Below are 20,430 nucleotides of genomic sequence, written 5' to 3'. Positions count from 1 at the left end.
ATCTAAGAATAATGTATGAATGGCTTCGAAATGCATAGTATGAGCTCTTTCTTTAGACATTTAACTTACCTTTGCAGTAACTAAAATTAAAATTAGTTAGTATCCATAGGTCACCTGAAGAGACTGGCATAAAAGAACTACATTCCACCCCAAGTCCCTGCTATAAAGAGAAGTGGTAGAAGGAAGGAGTATACTTTCAGGAGTAAGAACAAATAAAGCACTGTGTAGCCCTTTGATAAATGGGAAAGTAACCTTAGTTCTTAACTTCCTTTCTCCTAGTTCCGAACTCTGGGCACCTTTGAATTATACAGGATACTCCTACCTCCTCTCAATACCTGCCCTCCCATCAATTTTGTTTTACTTAAAATTATTTGAATTAGTTTCTGATTTTTGCAAGCATACCATATGTATTATTTCTCAACTGGAGTTCTCATTAGTTAAATTTACTTAATATTTTAAATATTTAAAGCACTATTACTATCAGAGTTAAAAATCTAGTAGGTAATAATGGATGACAACGCACTGGATAAAAGATTTCTGAGGCTCAATAATTACCTTCTGAAAGAAATTACAGTAATCTCTTCTTAAAATATAGATTGCTACTTCTTTTAATCCTTCTAGTCCATACATATCAGCCATATTGAGTATCTGACTAAAATAAAAATAGATGCACTGTTAATTCTCCAATTTAAAACTCAAGGCACAATACATACTAATTTATTGATAATATATAGTCTGTTTAGAAAAAAATAATCTGAAATATTTTGATTCTAATTTTCTGCCTTACATAATATATACCCTTTATGGATTATAAACACAGCGTAGGCCAAACGTTGAAAGCACTGACACGTGATTTGATTAGTAGAGAACAAGAAATAAATTTGGAGATGTCTCAAATTCCCTTCATATACTAAGTGATATACAGAACAAAATCCAAGAAACTGCTATAAAGGCTGTAAAAGTTACAAAACTCTCTGTATCAAATTTGTATAATAAAAGTTTCTTGGCAGGCGGAGGGGCAATTCACTAATGTCTTATCCTATTGAAAATGTCTACAAATAACCCTAAGATTGGAGACAGCATCCAACGACCAGAGTTTCTTTTGCTGCTTTCATTTGGCAAGTATTTCTGAACACCTACACATACTTTAGGTACTTAAGAAGCCTACAAGCTTTGAAAGAATGACAAAATTTTGTATAGGTTGTCAGGGGATAAAAACTTAGTAGTAAATCCTGGGACTCACAGTATGTTCTCCTGAAAAACATATTTATTCAGTTTAAAATTAAAGGAACCAAATAATTTTTAAAATTAAAAAGTAGCTTTCATTTGTCTGATGTGAGAATACCAAGAAAATGGAAGACATCCAGAAAATTAAAAGAGCAAGGTGAACTTTCACTCCCAAGTAGGATTTCAGAGGCTTAGATGGTATTTCACTATAGCGCATTTAAAAATCACAGTTGTTGGTCTTTAGGATGCCCTATATTCTTTTTTTTTTTTTTTTTTTTTTTCCCAAGAACGGGGTCTCACTATAGTCCCAGGCAGGTCTTGAGCTCCTGGGCTCAGGCTATCCTCCCACCTCTGCCTCCCTAAGTGCTGGGATTACAGGTGTGAGCCACTGCGCCTGGCAAATGCCATATATATATATATATATATATATATATATTTTTTTTTTTTTTTTTTGAGATGGAGTCTTGTTCTATCACCAGACTGGAATGCAGTGGTGCAATCTTGGCTCACGGCAACCTCCACCTCCCAGGTTCAAGTGATTCTCCTGCCTCAACCTCCCAAGTAGCTGGGACTACAGGTGCATACCACCATGTCCAGCTAATTTTTTTTTTTTTTTTTTTTTTGTATTTTTAGTAGAGACGAGGTTTCACCATGTTAGCCAGGATGGTCTCGATCTCTTGACCTCAAGATCCGCCCGTCTCAGCCTCCCAAAGTACTGGGATTACAGGTGAGAGCCACCGTGCCTGGCCCCTATATTCTTAAGTGTGTTTTTTCTTTTCTTTTGCTGTTTAGAAAAGATATACTAAAATTCAAAAAGTAGTAAAATAATTTTCAAAGTTTGATAAAAGTTTAATCAATTTATTGATCTATAAACCATAATTTATAGCTTCTTCTAAATTTAAGTCTAATAAAGACTGTTTTCAATCTTATTAATGTGAGTTGATAAGTCACCTTTTCTTCTAAATAAGGTGACCTGCTTATTTTTAGATGTTCTCAAGACATACTGAAGATATAGTAAAATAGATTATAAAAAGCAGTTTCTACTTCATTAACACTTTGCAACACAGCTCAACAAAGTAGAACCTAACTCTTTTATATTTTAAATTATTAAAAAGGAATACATACCCAACATTAGTTTTGTCTGGAATGTCCAGAGTTCCTCCATATATAAAATGCATCATAACATTCAGTTCTACATGGCTTATACTGAAAAATAAAAGAAAACTCAAATCCAGAAATAATTAAGGTTTAATCAATATCAATGATTCAATTTTCCCATAAACTTCCAGCCAAGATAATGTTCTAATCTTCCTTTTACCTGAAGAATACACTCTTCAAATAACATCCATGCAGGTATACCATTAATTTAAACAGAACGACAACAATAGATTTTTATATAAGTTATACAGTGTTATTAGTAGGTTATCAAATCATTATTTATTGAGCATCTTCTACCTTGAACTATATAAAACAGATAAAAGTTGAAGGGGCATCCCTTACCAAATGGCCTTCCCCTAAGATCCCAATCCTATGCCATGTGTTTCTCCTAACGTGCCTACTAGGAACATTAGGGTTCTGTGGGACAAAGATTTACACAGTGGAGAAGAAGAGCAGTCTGAGCTAGCTCAAGAACACATACCAATGGGAAAACTTTTAAATTTCTTCACTGACTGTGGTGGAATGAACTCTGAATTACGAATTGACAAATGTGATTTAAGCTGGGTGCAGTGGCTCACACCTATAATCCCAGTACTTTGGGAGGCCAAGGTGGGAGGATCGCTTGAGATCAAGAGTTTGAGACCGGCCTGGGCAACATGATGAGACCTCATCTCTACTAAAAATTATAAAAACTAGCAAGGTGTAGGAGTACACATCTATAATCCCAGCTACTTAGGAGGCTGAGGCAGGAGGATCACTTGAGGCCCTATATTGACCTCAGATAAAAAGAATTTAATTAGATCATCATTACATAATGTGTTTTTTTTTTGTTTTGTGTTTTTTTTTTTGAGACGGAGTCTCCAGGCTGGAGTGCAGTGGCACGATCTCGGCTCACTGCAACCTCTGCCTCCCCGGTTCAAGAGATTCTCCTGTCTCAGCCTCCTGAGTAGCTGGGATTACAGGCATGTGCCATCACGCCCAGCTAGTTTTTGTATTTTTACTAGAGACGTGATTTCAACCATGTTGGTCAGGCTCATCTTGAACTCCCGGCCTCATGATCCCCCCATCCTGGCCTCCCGAAGCGCTGGGATTACAGGTGGGAGCCACCGCGCCTGGCCTACATAATGTATTTTTTAAAAGCGCATATACAGAAATAATAAATGAAAACAAATAAAATGTAGATACAAGTAGGGAAAACAACTCACTTCTCCTGTTGTTACATATCTTTGCTATGTATTGCCCATGCCATGTATTTTCATGTTTTGGACGTTTCTAAGCACATTTATTTCTCAGTTAGATTGAAGAGTTTAATTTCTCTTTATACACTTAATAAAGACCATCAAACAGCCAAATTGTATATCTAGTATCTAAATGTGTATTTCTGAAGATCTCTTCTCTCAGAGAAGAGCAAAACCTTCTTTGGAAAGGTCTCCAGCATAGTCCTTCTGGTAAGGTCAGTGATTTCCAAGTCTTTATTTATGAACTGCTATTAATTTGATTTTCTAATACCCCTTTCCTAAAAGTGTTATATTAGTATTTAAAAACTTGCATGTAGGCCAGGTGCAGTGGCTCATGCCTGTAATTCCAACACTTTGGGATGCCAAGGCAAGGTGAATTACTTGAGGTCAGGAGTTCAAGGCCAGCCTGGCGAACATGGCAAAATCCCATTTCTGCTAAAACTACAAAAATTAGCCAGGCGTGGTGGTGCATGCCTGTAATCCCAGCTACTCAGGAGGCTGAGGCAGGAAAATCACTTGAACCTGGGATACCAATGGAGGTTGCCATTAGCTGAGATCTCACCACTTGACTTCAGCCTGGGTGACCAAATGAGACTCCATCTCAAAAAACAAACAAAAAAAAGAAATTGAATGGAAATATTTGCTTTGCATATTAATAGTTTAAACAATTAAGATCCCTTTGAGATAACTGGAGATACTTTAAGTTATATAAAATATATACGTGTGTATGTGTGTGTGTGTGTGTGTGTGTATATGTGTGTGTGTGTACATATATATATATATATATTTTTTTTTTTTTGAGACAGGGTTTGGTTCTGTTACCCAGGCTGGAATGCAGTGGTGTGACCATGGCTCACTGCAGCCTTGAACGCCTGAGCCACGACTGTGTCACAGCACTCTAGCCTGGGCGACATAGCTAGATCCCACCTCAAAAAAATAAAAAGAAAAAAAAATTTAGAAAACTACCTGTTATGAACTGAAATGTCTGTGTTCCCTCCAAATTCATATGGTAAAGCCCTAACCCCCAGTGTGGTCATATTTAGAGATCAGGCCTCTAAGAAAGTAAGTAAGGTTAAATGAGGTCACATGGGTCCTTGATCTGATAGGATTCGTTTCCTCATAAGAAGTACCATAAGACTGTCTCTCCAAGTGCATGCACCAAGGAAGGGCCACATGAGTGTACAGCAAGAAGGCGGCAGTGCAACCCATAGGCAGAGCCCTCATCAGACACCAAAACTGCTGGCACGTTTATCTTGAACTTTCAGTTTCCAGAACCTTGAGAAAATAAATACCTGTTGTTTAAATCACCCCGTTTGGATATTCTGTCATAGAAGCATAAGCAGATTAACACAATACCTCTATTAATGAATGCTCTCTATTACTTCCTGTTTCAGAAAATGTACTTTGTTGAATTCCACCTGAGAAATATTTCACTGAACATCCAGGGAAATCAGATTCATAAAAAGTGCGTTGCATGAAATACAATTTGCAATCATTTGCAGTCAAATGGCCCTGTAAAAATATGCTTACCCTTGAAGAGTAACATACTCTTGGGAGCTTTCAGCCCAACAGCCACTCAGCATTGCAGCAAAATAACTAGATCTGGCACTCAAAATGGCCCTAAAGGGAAGAGGGGGGAGAAACACAGATAAACATTTACATATTATTCAAAATGTAATTTTTTATGAAAATTTTCATCTTTATGTATTAAAACACAATAATCTATTTGTTTTGTTTGTATTCACGGGCAGGATTACTACATAATAAAACTTATAAGTTTATATTTATACCTAAGGGTTTTGTTTTTTGTTTTAAGAGACAGGGTCTTCCTCTGTCACCCTGGTTGGAGTGCAGTGGCATGATCATAGCTTACTACCCCCCTGAACTCCTAGGCTCAAGTATGATCCTCCTACCTCAGCCTCCCAAGAAGCTAACACTACAGGCATACAGTATCACACTCAACTTGATTTTTAAATTTTTGGTAGAGACAGGGTCTCACTATGTTGTCCAGGCTGGTCTCAAACTCTAGAACTCGAGCAATCCCCCTAGTCCTGAAGTGCTGGGATTTATAACTAAGCATTTTGATTGTTTAAAACATTAATTCCAATGCCCTTGCTATCTTTTTTTTCTTTGAAGGCTCTTTAATTTTTTAAGCTTATAAAAACATAATTTTTATATTTAATTAGTTAAATATAAAAAGGTAGCTAAAGACAAAGTACTGATCAGCAAACCTCATTTAATATGGATTATTTTGGAAATTTAACAATTTTTAACGAGGTGGCCTCCTATCTCATACTAAAGTATAAATCAAATCTCTTTCCCAGATTTATACCTCATACTTAGAAACAATCTGAAACTTTTTCAAATCAATGAAAACAACAACAACAACAACAAAAAAAAACCTACCATGACCAATTTAAATGACCTGGGAAAGGGTAGGAGAGGTGATCAATAATCAGAGCCAGTTGCACACAGATGGAAAAGCTTGTTGTCACTCCCAAATATATCCCTACATTACATTATATGTAAATCACAATGGAAATAAGTGCCTACATTACAGAACTATGAAATTCTATTTAGAAAATAATAGGCCAAGCACAGTGGCTCACGCCTGTAATCCCAGCACTTTGGGAGGCTGAGGCAGGTGGATCACCCAAGGTCGGGAGTTCGAGACCAGCCTGGCCAAAATGATGGGAAACCCCGTCTCTACTTAAAAAAAAAAAATAATAATAATGGCCAGGCGCAGTGGCTCATGCCTGTAATCCCAGCACTTTGGGAGGCCGAGGCAGGCAGATCACGAGGTCAGGAGATCGAGACCATCCTGGTTAACATGGTGAAACCCCGTCTCTACAAAAAATACAAAAAATTAGCCAGGCATGGTGGCGGGCGCCTGTAGTCCCAGTTACTCGGGAGACTGAGGCAGGAGAATGGCGTGAACCTGGGAGGCGGAGCTTGCAGTGAGCCAAGATCGCACCACTGCACTCCAGCCTGGGTGACAGAGCCAGACTGCGTCTCAAAAAAACAAACAACAACAACAAAAAATTAGCCAGGTGTGGTGGCGGGTGCCTGTAATCCTAGCTACTCGGGAGGCCGAGGCAGGAGAATTGCTTGAACCCAGGGGTGGAGGTTGCAGTGAGCCGAGATCACGCCACTGCACTCCAGCCTGGGCAACAAAAGCAAAACTCTGTCTCAAAAAATAATAATAAAAACAAAAAATAAAAATAAACTGTTGGGTATCATTGGAATAATGTAACTCGTAAGGCTAGAAAATACTGAAATACAGTTCAGATTCAAAACATAAGTTCACTTTTTAAAAAGTCTGCTAGAGAAATAAATGCTAGATAGGAAAGTAGGACTTGTAGCAGAATGGCCTTTTATACCAATTTGAAAAACACAAACATACCATACCCTACCCCCATCCCACCAGAAATTCTAGTCGAAATAAAAAGGAAGGAACAAATGCTAAAGTAAAAAGTTTTGGTCGGGCATGGTGGCTCACACCTGTAATCCCAACACTTCGGGAGGCCATGGCGGGTGGATCACTTGAAGTCAGCAGTTCATGATTAGCCTGGCCAACATGGTAAAAGCCCATCTCTATTAAAAATACAAAAATTAGCTGGGCGTGGTGGCTGTGCCTGTAGTCTCAGCTACTCAGGAGAATCACTTGAACTCGGGAGGCCGAGGCTGCAGTGAGCAGAGATCACGCCACTGCACTCCAGCCTGGGTGACAGAGCAAGACACTGACTCAAAAAAAAAAAAAAAAAAGGAAAAAAACTTCCAAAATCTCATATCGCACTGAATTTAGTGGGGAAAAATTCCAGACACTGAACTTTGTCAGCTTGATACCTCTCCCTTTAGCAATATCACCTCCATTTCTGTTATGACTTTTGTTCCAACTGAATCTAGTTGTAGCAAATTCAATCTCCTGGAATCAGCTTGATAAGCATAGGAGATTATACTAGAGTCAACTGAAGGATGTACATTAACCAAAAGCTCTAAATTAACAACCAGGAGTGTAGATCTCAAATTCTGATCCTCAGTTCAGCATCTGATCAATACTTGGCACTAGCTGGATAAAGGTCTAATCAGAATTTGCGAGCAGAGAGAGACGTAGTTAAATCATAACCCAATATTTGCAGTCTATGATTTGGTTCCAAACTTAAAAGACAGGTATAGATAGACACATCTAAAAATATTTCAGAATTGGAGGGAAAACATTAATAACAAGATATAAACAAAACCAGGCAAATTAGCTTGGCAAACAAAAATTCTGGTTAAAAAAAGAAACTAAACTGATCATACCCACTGATAATTTAAGAGTGGGAAAATGGGCATTTTTCCACCCTTAAACTAGTTTAATTACAGGCAGATGTACTTCTACTATATTAAGATTTTTCTGTATCCATTTTTCCTAATCCTTAAAGTTTAATGATAAATCACTTATTCTATAAAGAAATACAGCATATATGTCCACAGTCTAAATATGCTTAAAACTGGAAAGTTATGTCAGTTAAAAAAAACAAAAATCTTACACTGTTCCATCATTACTCTATGGTAATTCAACTGATGCTGCGATCTGCCCTCACCCAAAAGCATGGCACTCACTGCTCAGAGGTTGAATACTAACATTGCCCAAAGTGAAGCAGTAACAGCAAAGACTCCACAAAACTCTATTTAATTGTGTACGAGCATTTAATTACTACTCCAAATTAAAAACGGTACAGTAAGAGCAACTTGTAATATACAAACAGACAAGAAGCTGTGATGCTAGTGTCCATCTGGCACTATAAATAGTGAAAATAAAGTGGTCTGCATGAGTGAAGTATGGATTGGGGAGAGGAAAAAAGGGAGGCCCAGGAGGCAGATTTCAGACAATGACACAAAACTGTTGTACTACTAGATGTTTCGTTTGAGGAGGTCTGAGCATGAGCTAAGAGCACATTCAAATCTAGGCTGGTCCAGCTTAATGTACTTCAAGGGGCCATGTACAACCACTGTGGCAACAGGAGGATGATTCATCAGTAATGCAAGTTCACCAAAATAATCAGAAGGCTCCAATCTTCCCACTTCAACAAACTCTTCATTTTCTGACCAATGTTGCAGCATAGCAGCTGGCCCCTCTAGAATAATAAGGAACTCATCTCTCATCCTCTGGTTCTCCCTGCACCACAATCTTCTGCCAGTCTTCAAACTTGACTAGTTCCCATGTATCGGCTACCGTAAGATGCTCCCTCTTATCCAGAGACTCTAAAATAGACACTTTACTAAGGAATTCCTCATACATCTTCCACTTTCTCAGTGTGCTTCCCATACAGATTCTTCCATAGCTGTCTCGGTTGATACACTACCATTTCACATTTGCCTTTGCTTTGACAGTGGCTACTCTAGGTGTTCCATAAATCAAAACAAATTCTCCAAAGCTCCCTCCTTCCTCAATACTGGTTGCTCATTCATCATTGACACAGACATCCCTCTCTCCTTGATCAATCACACAGAAGTTATCCCCTTCATCACCTTGCAGAATCACTGTCTCTCCAGTGATAAAGGAGACTGGAAACATGGCATCAAAAATATCACTTCTCTCATTATCATCAAGATGTGAAATCAGCACATTCTTTTCAATGGCTTTGGCTAAAGACATTGCCTTATAATGGCTTTTGGTATAATCTTATAATCTTTCGGTATAATCTTTCTAACATATAATGTGGCATCTTCCTCCATGAAGAATTCAGTGCTGACGGTACCTTGTCACCTCTGATCTTTAACCACTGGGTTGGATGGAGGAGGAGAGATTTCATTCTCCTTAATTCTGTACAAGTGCCTGCTTCCTGCATATTGTGAATTTGTTTTGTCTCCTCCTTCTCCAACCTCTCAAAGTGTTCCCTGAGGAATGCCACTGGTCCCCGGGGTTGAGCAGTGCACAATTGCATAATAGAATCTTTGAGCAGTGCCTGAATGTTGTGCTTCTGGAGGCAGAGCTCACATTCTCAAAGGCTATGCTCCTCCTCTCTGGCAACAGTGTCACCAGACGCCATGGTTCTCTGTCCCTCTCTGGGTGTCTCAGGTCCCCTCTATTCTTTCTTCTGCTCTTCACTCCCTCTCCACGTGGCTTTCAATGAGCTTCCCTCTTCTCTCCTCTGCTCCTCTGTCCACCCTACTCTCCCTCCAACCTCCCTCAATGCCTCTCAAAGTTTCTTTAATTAACAACAATGGAAACTATGTCCATGACTAAGAGGAATAAATCATTTACAAATGGAGAAACAAAGACCAAAGATGTTACTTTAAATTTTAAGGAAATATCAATAAGAGATTATAATTACTGTTTGTCAATTAAACATTTTAAAAATAAAAAAATAGATTCTACAATATCTTAGGAAAGAAAGAAAATAAAAATAAAAAAATAGGGACAACTCTACATTTAAAATATTTTTAAATTATAAAAAAAAGAGCTTACAATCCTAAAGGTCCTGAGTTCTAGTTCAAATCTCACCATAATTATGTTCAAGAAAGGATATATCTTAGTTTTGAAAAAATGACAAGAAAGATATTTTCTTTTGAATTACCATTCTATCTTCTCAAATAAAATGCTAATGAATTTGTTCTTTAAAAAGAAATTTAAAAAAATATATAGAGAGACAGAGTCTTACTATGTTGCTTTAGTTGGTCTCAAACACCTGGGCTCCAGTGACCCTCCTGTCCCAGCCTCTCAGAGTGCTGAGATTACAGGTGTTAAATCACTGCACTCACCCTCATTCTTTCTTTTTCTTTTACTAGAGACAGGGTCTCTCGCTCTTTCACCCAGGCTGGAGTGCAGTAGCACAATCATAGCCACTGCAGCCTCAAACTCTTGGCTAGCCTCATCCTTAATCCAAAAGATATTCTACTCTGTGCTCCACACTATTCTAAGTGCTGGGAGTACAGCATTAAATGAGATACAGAAAACAATATTATATTCCAGTGAAAGGTGGAGGACAGGAAGAGAAAGACACTTCTGGAATGGCCTCCCAGGTTATCTCAGATCAACCCTCCTGCTGAAAGCAGCTTAGGAAAGATGGACAAAATATATATATTTAAGAAAAGAAGCAAAAAAAGGAAAGCATGCTTTGAAGGCATCAGAATACTGCCACAGTGATTAGAAAAGTTACACAAGTTTTGAGAGAGAAGACAAAAGAAGTGACCCAAGTATTTGAGGTAACTTTTTCCACTGAGGCAATTGCCAAATCTGAAAGCAAAAGCCACAGCTGGAAGGCTGATAAGCTGAGTATAGCTTCTGGCAATCTTCACACAAATTGGAACTTGGGGCCCATCAAAGAGGAGGGGTTTTAGTAGATAACCCAGGATTTCAGTTGGATCCCGAAGGGCCACATTCTAAACAGAAGAGTGAACAGGAAATAGACAAGCCCGTATTAGACTTGAAAGCCAGTTTTGAATTATCTCGGTCCCTGACTGGAACAAAGTGATCAGCATCTAGTCTGCGAGCCAGACAAAAGCAAAAGGAAATCCTGTCTGCATTAAAATATCACCTTGAGTGTCAAATTATTTCTACAAATTTTCAACAGAATGTTTAGTAGTCACCCAAAGATGATTTAGTGTAATAATGAATAACTAGAACATAAAAGAAAAAATTTCCATTTACACTAGTATCAAAAAGGTCAAATACATAGCAACAAATGTAACAAAAACGTGTTAAGATCTCTACACTAAAAACCATAAAACACTGCTGTGATAAATTTTAAAAGACCTAATGGAGAGTTAAAATACGCTCATGGGTCTGAAACTTGAAACTGTTAATACGTCCATTCTTCCTAAATTAGTTTCTAGATTTAACACAATCCCAATCAAGCATTTTTAGTAGCAATAGATAAGCTGATTCTAAAATGTATATGAAAATGCAAAGGACCCCTAATTGCCAAAGCAAACATCAACAGAAGAATAAAGGTGGAAGACATGATTTCAGGCAACATGCTGTCACTTACTATAAAGTAGCAATAATCAAAATAACATGGTATTGACGTAAGGGTGGACATATAAATCACTGGAACAGAATTGAGAGTCCAAAAATAGATCCACATATATATGGCCAATTGCTTTTCATGAAGGTATTAAGATAATTCAATGGGGGAAAAGACAGTCTTATCATCAAAAGGTACTGGAACAACTGGATGTTTGTAGGAAAAAAATTAAACTTGACACTTGCCTCACACCATATACAAAAACTTAAATATAGAATACATAGAGAACTATAATAACACAACCCAACTAAAATATGGGCAAGAACAACAAAAAATATCAGGTAAAAATCACTTGCTAGAAATAGTTTTACTTCAAAGCTAAAGTTTACGGCTAGTTATAAAAAAATGACATCCCTGGCCGGGCGTGGTGGCTCACGCTTGTAATCCCAACATTTTGGGAGGCCAAGGCAGGTAGATCGCTCGAGGTCGGGAGTTCAAGACCAGCCTGGCCAACATGGCAAAACCCAGTGTCTAGTACAAATACAAAAATTAGCTGGACATGGTGGCACACACCTGTAACCCCAGCTACTCAGGAGGCTGAGGCACAAGAATCTCTTGAACCTGAGGGGCACAGGTTTGTAGTGAGCCGAGATAGTGCCACTGCACTCCAGCCTGGGCTACAGAGTGAGACTCTGTCTAAAAAGAAAAAAAAAAAGAAAAAAAAAAAGAAAAAAAAAGGAAAAAAAAAAGAAAAAAAAAAGGCCAGGCATGGTGGCTCATGCCTGTAATCCCAGCACTTTGGGAGGCCAAGGCAGGCAGATCATGAGGTCAAGAGATCAAGACCATCCTGGCCAACATGGTGAAATCCCATCTCTACTAAAAATACAAAAATTAGCTGGGCATGGTGGCACAAGCCTGTAGTCCCAGCTACTCAGGAGAGTGAGGCAGGAGAATTGATTGAACCTGGGAGGCGGAGGCTGCAGTGAGCTGAGATTGCACCACTGCACTCCAGCCTGGCGACAGAGCAAGACTCCGTCTCAAAATAAATAAATAAATAAAAATAAATAATAATAATAGCTAAATACTGGAAACAACCAATATTCCATCAACAGGAGAATAAATAAACATATTGTGGTATAGCTATACAATCCAATATTACGCAGCAATAAAAATAGAATGAATCACTGACACATATAATATGCAAGGATGAAGCTCAAAAACATTACACTGAACAAAAGAGGCCAGACACCAGTATGTCTGAGTCCATTTACATGAAATTCTAGGAAAGGAAGAATATCCTACAGTATAGAGAACATAATAATAAGAAAACAAACAACCTGATTTAAAAGTAGGCAACCAAGAGTAGTACTGTGCGTGTGTAGTCCCAACTACTTGGGAGGCTGAGGCGGGAGGATCCCTTAAGCCCAGGAACTCAAGACCAGCCTGGGTAACATAGCAAGACTCTGTCTCAAAAAAATAAAAAATAAAAAATAAAAAAAATGGGCAAAAGATATAAACAGAAAACTAACCAAAGAGGTATACAGATGGCAAATAAGCACGTGAAAATCATTTGTTGCTTGTGGTTGGGGTAGGGATAGGTACTGAAGGTAAATGGGCACAAGGGAACTTTTTTTACAAAATACAAAATTCACTGTATTTTGCTTATAGTGGAAGTAAAACAGGTTTATACATTAGTCAAAATTCATTGAACTGGACTTTAAGTTGTGTGCATTTGTTTGTGTACGCATTCTAACTCAATATACTTCACTATAAAAAAGAATGAAAACAAAATTTACTTAAGAAAGAAAATAACAGGCCAAGATAACTTCCCTGGTGAATTCTAATAAATATTTAAGGAAGATATAAAAAAATCAATATTACTCAAACTAAAGCATAAAAAAGAGGAAATACTTCACAGTTCATTTTATAAAGTCAACATAACTTTGAGGCCTAAACCTGACAAGGACATTACAAAAAAGGAAAATTACAGGCCAATCTGTCTCATGAACATAGATGCAAAATTCCTAAACAAAATATTAGTAAACTGAATTCAGCACGAAATAGAATAAAACATCACAACCAAACTGAAATTATTTCAGGAATGTAAGATTATTTTTTCATTCCAAAGTTAAGCAATATAATTTAGTACATTAAAAAAGAATGGAGAAAAATCATGTGATCAGCAAAATCGATGTAGGAGAGCATTTGACAAAATTCAACACCAATTTAGGATTTTAAAAATTTAGGCAATTTTGGCCAGGTGCAGTGGCTCATACCTGTAATCCCAGCACTCTAGGGGAGGCTGAGGCAAGCAGATCATATGAGGCCAGGAGTTCGAGACCAGCCTGGCCAACGTGGCAAAACCCTGTCTCTACTAAAAATACAAACATTAGCCATGCCTGGTGGTGCGTGTCTGTAATCCCAGCTACTTGGGAGGCTGAGGCGTAAGAATCACTTGAACCTGGGAGGTACAGATAGGAGTGAGCTAAGATCGTGCCATGCACTCCAGCCTAGACAACAGAGCGAGACTCTTGTCTCAAAAAAAAAAAAAAAAAAAAAAAAAATTTTAGACAATTTCAATCAAAATCTCAGAAAGCTATTTTGTAAATACTGACAAAGTGATTCCAAAATTTAGTCATGTGCTACATAACAATGTTTGGGTCAAAAAGACCACACACATATGAAGATGGTTCCATAAGATTACAATGAAGCTGAAAAATTCCTGCCACCTAGGGATATCATAGCTGTAGCTGACAGAAGGTCAAGTGCAAAGCATTACTCACATGTTTGTGGAGGTGCTGGTATAAATAAACCTACTGCGCTGCCAGCTGTGTAAAAGTCTAGCATATACAATTATGTATAGTACATACTTGATAATAAACAACTATGTTACTGGCTTATTATTTTATTGTACTACATTTTATATTGTTACTTTAGAGTACTCCTACTTACATATAAAAAAAAAAAAAGTTAACTGTGAAATAACCTCAGGCAGGTCTTTCAGGAGGTATTCCAGAAGAAGGCATGTCAGGAGATAACAGCTCCATGTGCGTTACTGCCCCTGAAGACCTTCCAGTGGGACATGATGTGGAGGCAGAAGGGATTGATACTGATGATCCTGACTCTGTGTAGGCCTAGGCTAATGTGTTTGCTTCTGTCTCAATTTTTAACAAAAGTTTAAAAACTTAAAAATATTTTTTAAACAGAAAAAAGCTAATAGGCCAGGTGCAGTGGCTCACGCCTGTAATCCTAGCACTTTGGGAGGCTGAAGCGAGTGGATCACTTGAGATCAAGAGTTCGAGTTAGAGATGGTGAAACCCCATCTCCACTAAAATACAAAAAAATTAGCCAGGCGTCATGGTGCATGCCTGCAATCCCAGCTACTGGGGAGGCTGAGGCAGGCGAATTGCTCGAACCCAGGAGGTGGAGGTTGCAGCGAGCCAAGATAGTGCCATTGCACTCCAGCCTGGGCAATAGAGTGAGACTCCATCTCAAAAAGAAAAGAAAAGAGCTTATAGAATAAGGATACAAAGTAAAAAAGCCAGATGTGGTGGCTCACACCTGCAATCCTAGCACTTTGGGAGGTTGAGGCAGGAGGACTATTTGAGCCCAGGCATGTGAAATCAGCCTGGCCAACGCAGGAAGAACTTGTCTCTACAAAAAATACAAAAATTAGATGGGTGTGGTGGCATGCCCCTGTGGTCCCAGTTACTTAAGAGGCTGAGGTGGGAGGATCACTGGAGCTAGAGAGGTCAAGGTTGCAGTGACCCATGATCACGCCACTGTACTCCAGCCTGGATGACAGAGCAAGACCCTGTCTCAAAGAAAAAAAAGAAAAAAGAAAAAAAGAAAAAAATTTGCACAGCTATACATGTTTGTGATTAAGCTAAGTGTGATTACAAAAGAATAAAAAGTTTCAAAAAATTATAAAGTTTATAAAATGAAAAGTTACAATAAGTCAAGTTTAATTATTGAAGATAGTTTTTTAAAATAAATTTCATGTGTATCCTTAGTATTTATAAAGTCTACAGTAGTGTACAGTAATGAACTGAGCCTTCACATTCACCCACCACTCACTCAATGACTCGCCCAAAGCAACTTCCAGTCCTGCAAGTTCTATTCACGGTAAGCGCCCTATGTAGATAGGTGTATCGTTTGTCTTTTATACCAGATATATCTTTTAGTGCCAGAAAGTAAGAAAATGCTCAACACACACACACACAGACACACACACACTGAGGGAATAAAAAGGACATAAGAGCTACCTGAAAGAGCTCCCACAGCTAAAGTTGTAACAAATTGAGCAAAAAAAAAAAAAAAAAAGACAAGCCAAATTAAAAAATAAGTCAAATTATAAGCCAAAGTACAAAATAAGTATCTATGAGTCTACACTGATATATGTAAGTGATTGAATAAATTAATATGTGGAGGAGAAGAGAAAAGTTTCTTGTGCAGAAGAATTCCAAATAATTTATGTGGATAATACCCCCGCTTCAAGAGGTAGAACATTACTTCCTATCACTTAAATATGGGACACACACAGTGACTTCCTTCCAGAGAGCACAGTCTGGAAATGGGAGGTGACGAGAGGAGTAACTTACAGTGGAGAAACCAGATGAAAACAAGGTCATCATCAAGGTTAACATAAACAGTGATGTCATGTTGATCACATGTACCTTTAATATGATGTAATGAAAATGGCCCTTTATCTTTGTGGTCTTCCTGTCCCAAACCCATAATCCATGTAATTGTGAGAAAAACGTAAGATAAACTCCATTTAAGGGACATTTCTATAAAATACCTGACCAGTACTCCTCAAACTGGAATGTCATCAAAAAAAAAAAAAAAAGAAAGAAAGTCTGAAAAACTGTTACAGCCAAGAGGAGCCTAAGGAGACATGACAGCTAAGTGTAATGTGAGATCGGGGATTGATTCCTCAAATAGAAAAGGACACTAGGTAATAACCAAGGAAATCTGAATATACTACATACTTTAGTTAATAACAATGTATTGATATTGACTCAATTGTAACAAATGTACTATAAGATGTTAATAACGAGGAACTAGGTGTGGGGGTATATGAGAATACCATACTCTCTTAATTTGTCTGTAAATCTGGAACTGTTCTAAAAAATAAGGCCAACTAAGAAAAAATTAGGATTCTGCTTCTACCCATAAGTATAGGACTTCCCTACCTTCCATTTAATAATTAGAAAATTGAACAAAATATGACCATGAAAAAAGGTGGTACAGGACTCTGATCCCCAAGAGAAGAAAAACAAATGAAGTAAGCTCTACAATCACAATGCTTTCTTCCTAGAAGCAGTTTCTAGTCAAGGCACAGGAAGGACAAATGAGCAGAGCCTTGTGGCTGAGTTGAGGAGACAGATATAGGAGCCCCAAGAAGCTGAGTCAGCTGAAATTTGTGGGGTGCAGTAATATAGAAGAGAGAGTCATGAAGAACTCCAGAAATCAGAGTAGATACTCCCTCCCTTGAGCTTTTGTCTGAATATAATTTGAGCGTGCATAAGGTAAAACTACACAAAGCCAGGCAAAGAATAAAAGCCAGGGAGCTATATGGCTGATAGATATTCAAGTTCCTTCCGGCCAGAATTGAATACTTGGGGCACTAAGGAAAGATCCCAGAAGCCTCAGTAGAAAGGCTTTACAACATTTAGAGCAAAGGCTATTCTAGACGCACCCTAGCAAAATTCAAAAAGAAGCTTTATAAACGTGAAGTTGATCCACAATAACTTAAATGCCTGCTAAAAAAAAACTTCAATAATCTTTTTCAAGAAAAACAATAAAATTCAAACATTCAAAAACATAATATTTATAATGTCTGGCATTTGATCAAAAATGTACTAGGTAATGTGAAGAAGCAGTAAATTGTGAACATTAAAAGGGGGAAAAAAATCAGTCAATATTATCAGACCCAGAAATGACACAGAAGATGGAGTTAGCAGACAAAGCATTTTAGGGCTGAGTGTGGTGGCTCACACCTGTAATCCCAGCAATTTGGGAAGCTGGGGCAAAAGGATTCCCTGAGGCCAGGAGTTCAAGACCAGCCTGAGCAATAATGCGAGAACCCACATCTACAAAAAAATTTTTAAATTAGCTGAGTATGATGGCAAGTGCCTGTAGTCCCAACTACTCAGGAGGCTGAGGCCAGGGAATCACTTGAGCCCAGGAGTTCAACGTTACAGAAACTATGACCATATCACTGCACTCAGCCTGGGCAACAGAGAGGGATCCAAAAAAAAAAAAAGTACAATGGTAGACTTATTGTACTCAAACACATTAATAACTACATTATTATAAATAGTCAAATACTATTAATGTCTACTCCAATTAAAAGGAGATTATGTGACTGGATAACAAAAGCAAGATACAACTATTTGCTATCTACAAGAAATTAATTTAAAATCCATTTTAAATATAAAGACAAAGTTTAGAAGTAAAAGGATATAAAAAGAATACCATATAAACAGTAATCATAAGAAAGCTCGAGTGGTGATATTAACCAAAGTAAACTTCATAACAAGTGACATTACCTGGGGTAAAAAGCAGTATTTCAAAATAAAAAGGATTCAATTCATTATGAAGAAATAACAATCCCAGATGTGTATGTACCAAATAATAGAGCTTCAAAATACATGAAGCAAAAACTGACAGAACTAAGAAGAGAAACAAATTTATAATGATACTTAGAGACTTCTAATTAACAGGATAGATAGACAAAAGTTCAGCTAAGGAAACATAAAACTTGAGCAACACTATCAACCAATTTTCATTTATACAACACTCCACCACAGGACAACAGAACACATACTCTTTTTAACTACATGTGGAACATTCACTAACACAGACCATATTCTGGGCCATCGAACAAGTCTCAATAAATTTAAACAAAACTAAAATAATATAAAATATGTTCTATGACCACAATGGAATTAAACTAGAAATCAATAATGGAGAATTATCTGGAAAATTCCCAAAGAGTTGGAAATTAAACATACTTCTAGACAACCAATGGGTAAAGAAGAAATCAAAAGAAAAATTAGAAAATACATTTATTTGAGTGAAAATACAATATATCAAAATTTGCAGGCTGCAGCTAAACAGTGCTTAGAAGGAAATGTTTAGCTTTTAAATGCTTATTGTAGAAAAGGAAAAAGGTTTCATATTAATGATCTCGAATTCCACCTTAAGAAAGTATAAACAGCAGCATAAATTAAACCTAAAGTAAGCAAAAGGAAGAGAAAAAGTGACAGAACCTTGCCCTCTCCTTCTTCCGTTCTTGGGCAGCACCAGCCATGTCCCTGAGACATCATGGTAAAAATGAAGCCCAGAGTAAATGGAATTGGCTGTATTGGGTGCCTGGTAATCAGGGCTGCTTTTAACTCTAGCAAAGTAGATACTGTTACCATCAACGACCCCTTCATTGACTTCAACTACATGGTCTACATGTTCTAGTATGATTCCACCCATGGCAAATTCCATGGCATCATCAAGGCTGAAAACAGGAAGCTTGTCATCAATGGAAACCCCATCACCATCTTCCAGGAGTGAGATCCCACCAAAATCAAACAGGATGATGCTGGTGCTGATTATGTTATGGAGTCCACTATCATGGAGAAGGCTGGGGCTCACTTAGAGGGTGGAGCCAAAAGGGTTATCGTCTTTGTCCCTTCTGCCGATGCCCCCATGTTTGTGATGGGCATGAACCATGAGAAGTATAAAAACCTCAAGATCATCAGCAACGTCTCCTGTACCACCAACTGCTTAGCTCCCTGGTCAAGGTCATCCATAACAACTCTGGCATCATGGGAGGAATCAGGATCACAGTCCATGCCATCACTGACATCCAGAAGACTGTGGATGGCCCCTCTGGGAAACTGTGGTGTGATGGCTATGGGGCTCTCCAGAACATCATCCCTGCACCAGTAGAGATCTACTGGTGCTGCCAAGGCTGTGGGCAAGGCCATCCCCAAGTCGAACAGGAAGCTCACTGGGGTGGCCTTCCATGTCCCCACCACCACCATGTTAGTTATGAACCTGGCCTGCTTTCTTGAGAAACCAGCTAAATATGATGACGTCAAGGTGGTAAAGCAACATCAGAGGGGGCCCTCAAGGGCATCTGGGGCTACAATGAGCACCAGATTGTCTCCTCCAACTTTAACAGTGACACCCACTCTTCCACCTTCAGTGCTGGGGCTGGCATTATCCTCAATGACCACTTTATCAAGCTCATTTCCAGGCATGACAATGAATTTGGCTACAGCAACAGGGTGGTGCACCTCATGGTCCACATGGCCTCCAAAGAGTAAGAGCCTCCGGACCACCAGCCCCAGTAAGAGCATGAGACGAAGAGAGAAGCGTTCAGTTGCTGGGGAGTCCCTACCACACGCAGTCCCCCACCACACTGAGAATCTCCCCTTCTCACAGTTTGTACACCAGACCCCCTGAAGAAGGAGGGATCTCAGGGACCCTGACAATCAAATGAATACTTAATGCACTAAGTCGACTATATAGTTTTTATTTTTCAATAAAAGAGGACAAAGATAGTGACCTCAGAGTATGGTTGAGCCTATTTGAACAGATAAAAAAAAAAATTCTGGCCAGGCACGGTGGCTCAAGCCTGTAATCCCAGCACTTTGGGAGGCCGAGATGGGCAGATCACGAGGTCAGGAGATCGAGACCATCCTGGCTAACACGGTGAAACCCCGTCTCTACTAAAAAATACAAAAAACTAGCCGGGCGAGGTGGCGGGCGCCTGTAGTCCCAGCTACTCGGGAGGCTGAGGCAGGAGAATGGCGTAAACCTGGGAGGCGGAGCTTGCAGTGAGCTGAGAT

The 20,430-nt window shown here is 38.6% G+C and overlaps 1 protein-coding gene and 2 pseudogenes across 1 annotated transcript in view; 1 reads left to right on the top strand and 2 right to left on the bottom strand.

Annotated features, from left to right (window-relative positions):
* The window catches only part of BTBD8 (BTB domain containing 8), a 59,829-nt gene that overhangs the window by 6,030 nt on the left and 33,369 nt on the right, over window positions 1–20,430 (bottom strand). The window contains exons 5-7 of the mRNA XM_025369472.1: window positions 5,154–5,243; window positions 2,353–2,433; window positions 556–652 (exon numbers count right to left, since the gene is read on the bottom strand). Of these exons, the coding sequence (XP_025225257.1) occupies window positions 556–652; window positions 2,353–2,433; window positions 5,154–5,243 (268 nt within the window). The remainder of the gene's footprint in view (window positions 1–555; window positions 653–2,352; window positions 2,434–5,153; window positions 5,244–20,430) is intronic.
* LOC112633048 lies at window positions 8,391–9,658 on the bottom strand (annotated as a pseudogene).
* Window positions 18,917–19,905, top strand: LOC112613736 (annotated as a pseudogene).

This window comes from Theropithecus gelada, chromosome 1 (genome assembly GCF_003255815.1).
Source record: "Theropithecus gelada isolate Dixy chromosome 1, Tgel_1.0, whole genome shotgun sequence".
In the NCBI taxonomy this organism is placed as follows: Eukaryota; Metazoa; Chordata; class Mammalia; order Primates; family Cercopithecidae; genus Theropithecus; species Theropithecus gelada.
This window is presented reverse-complemented; position numbering and strand designations above follow the sequence as displayed.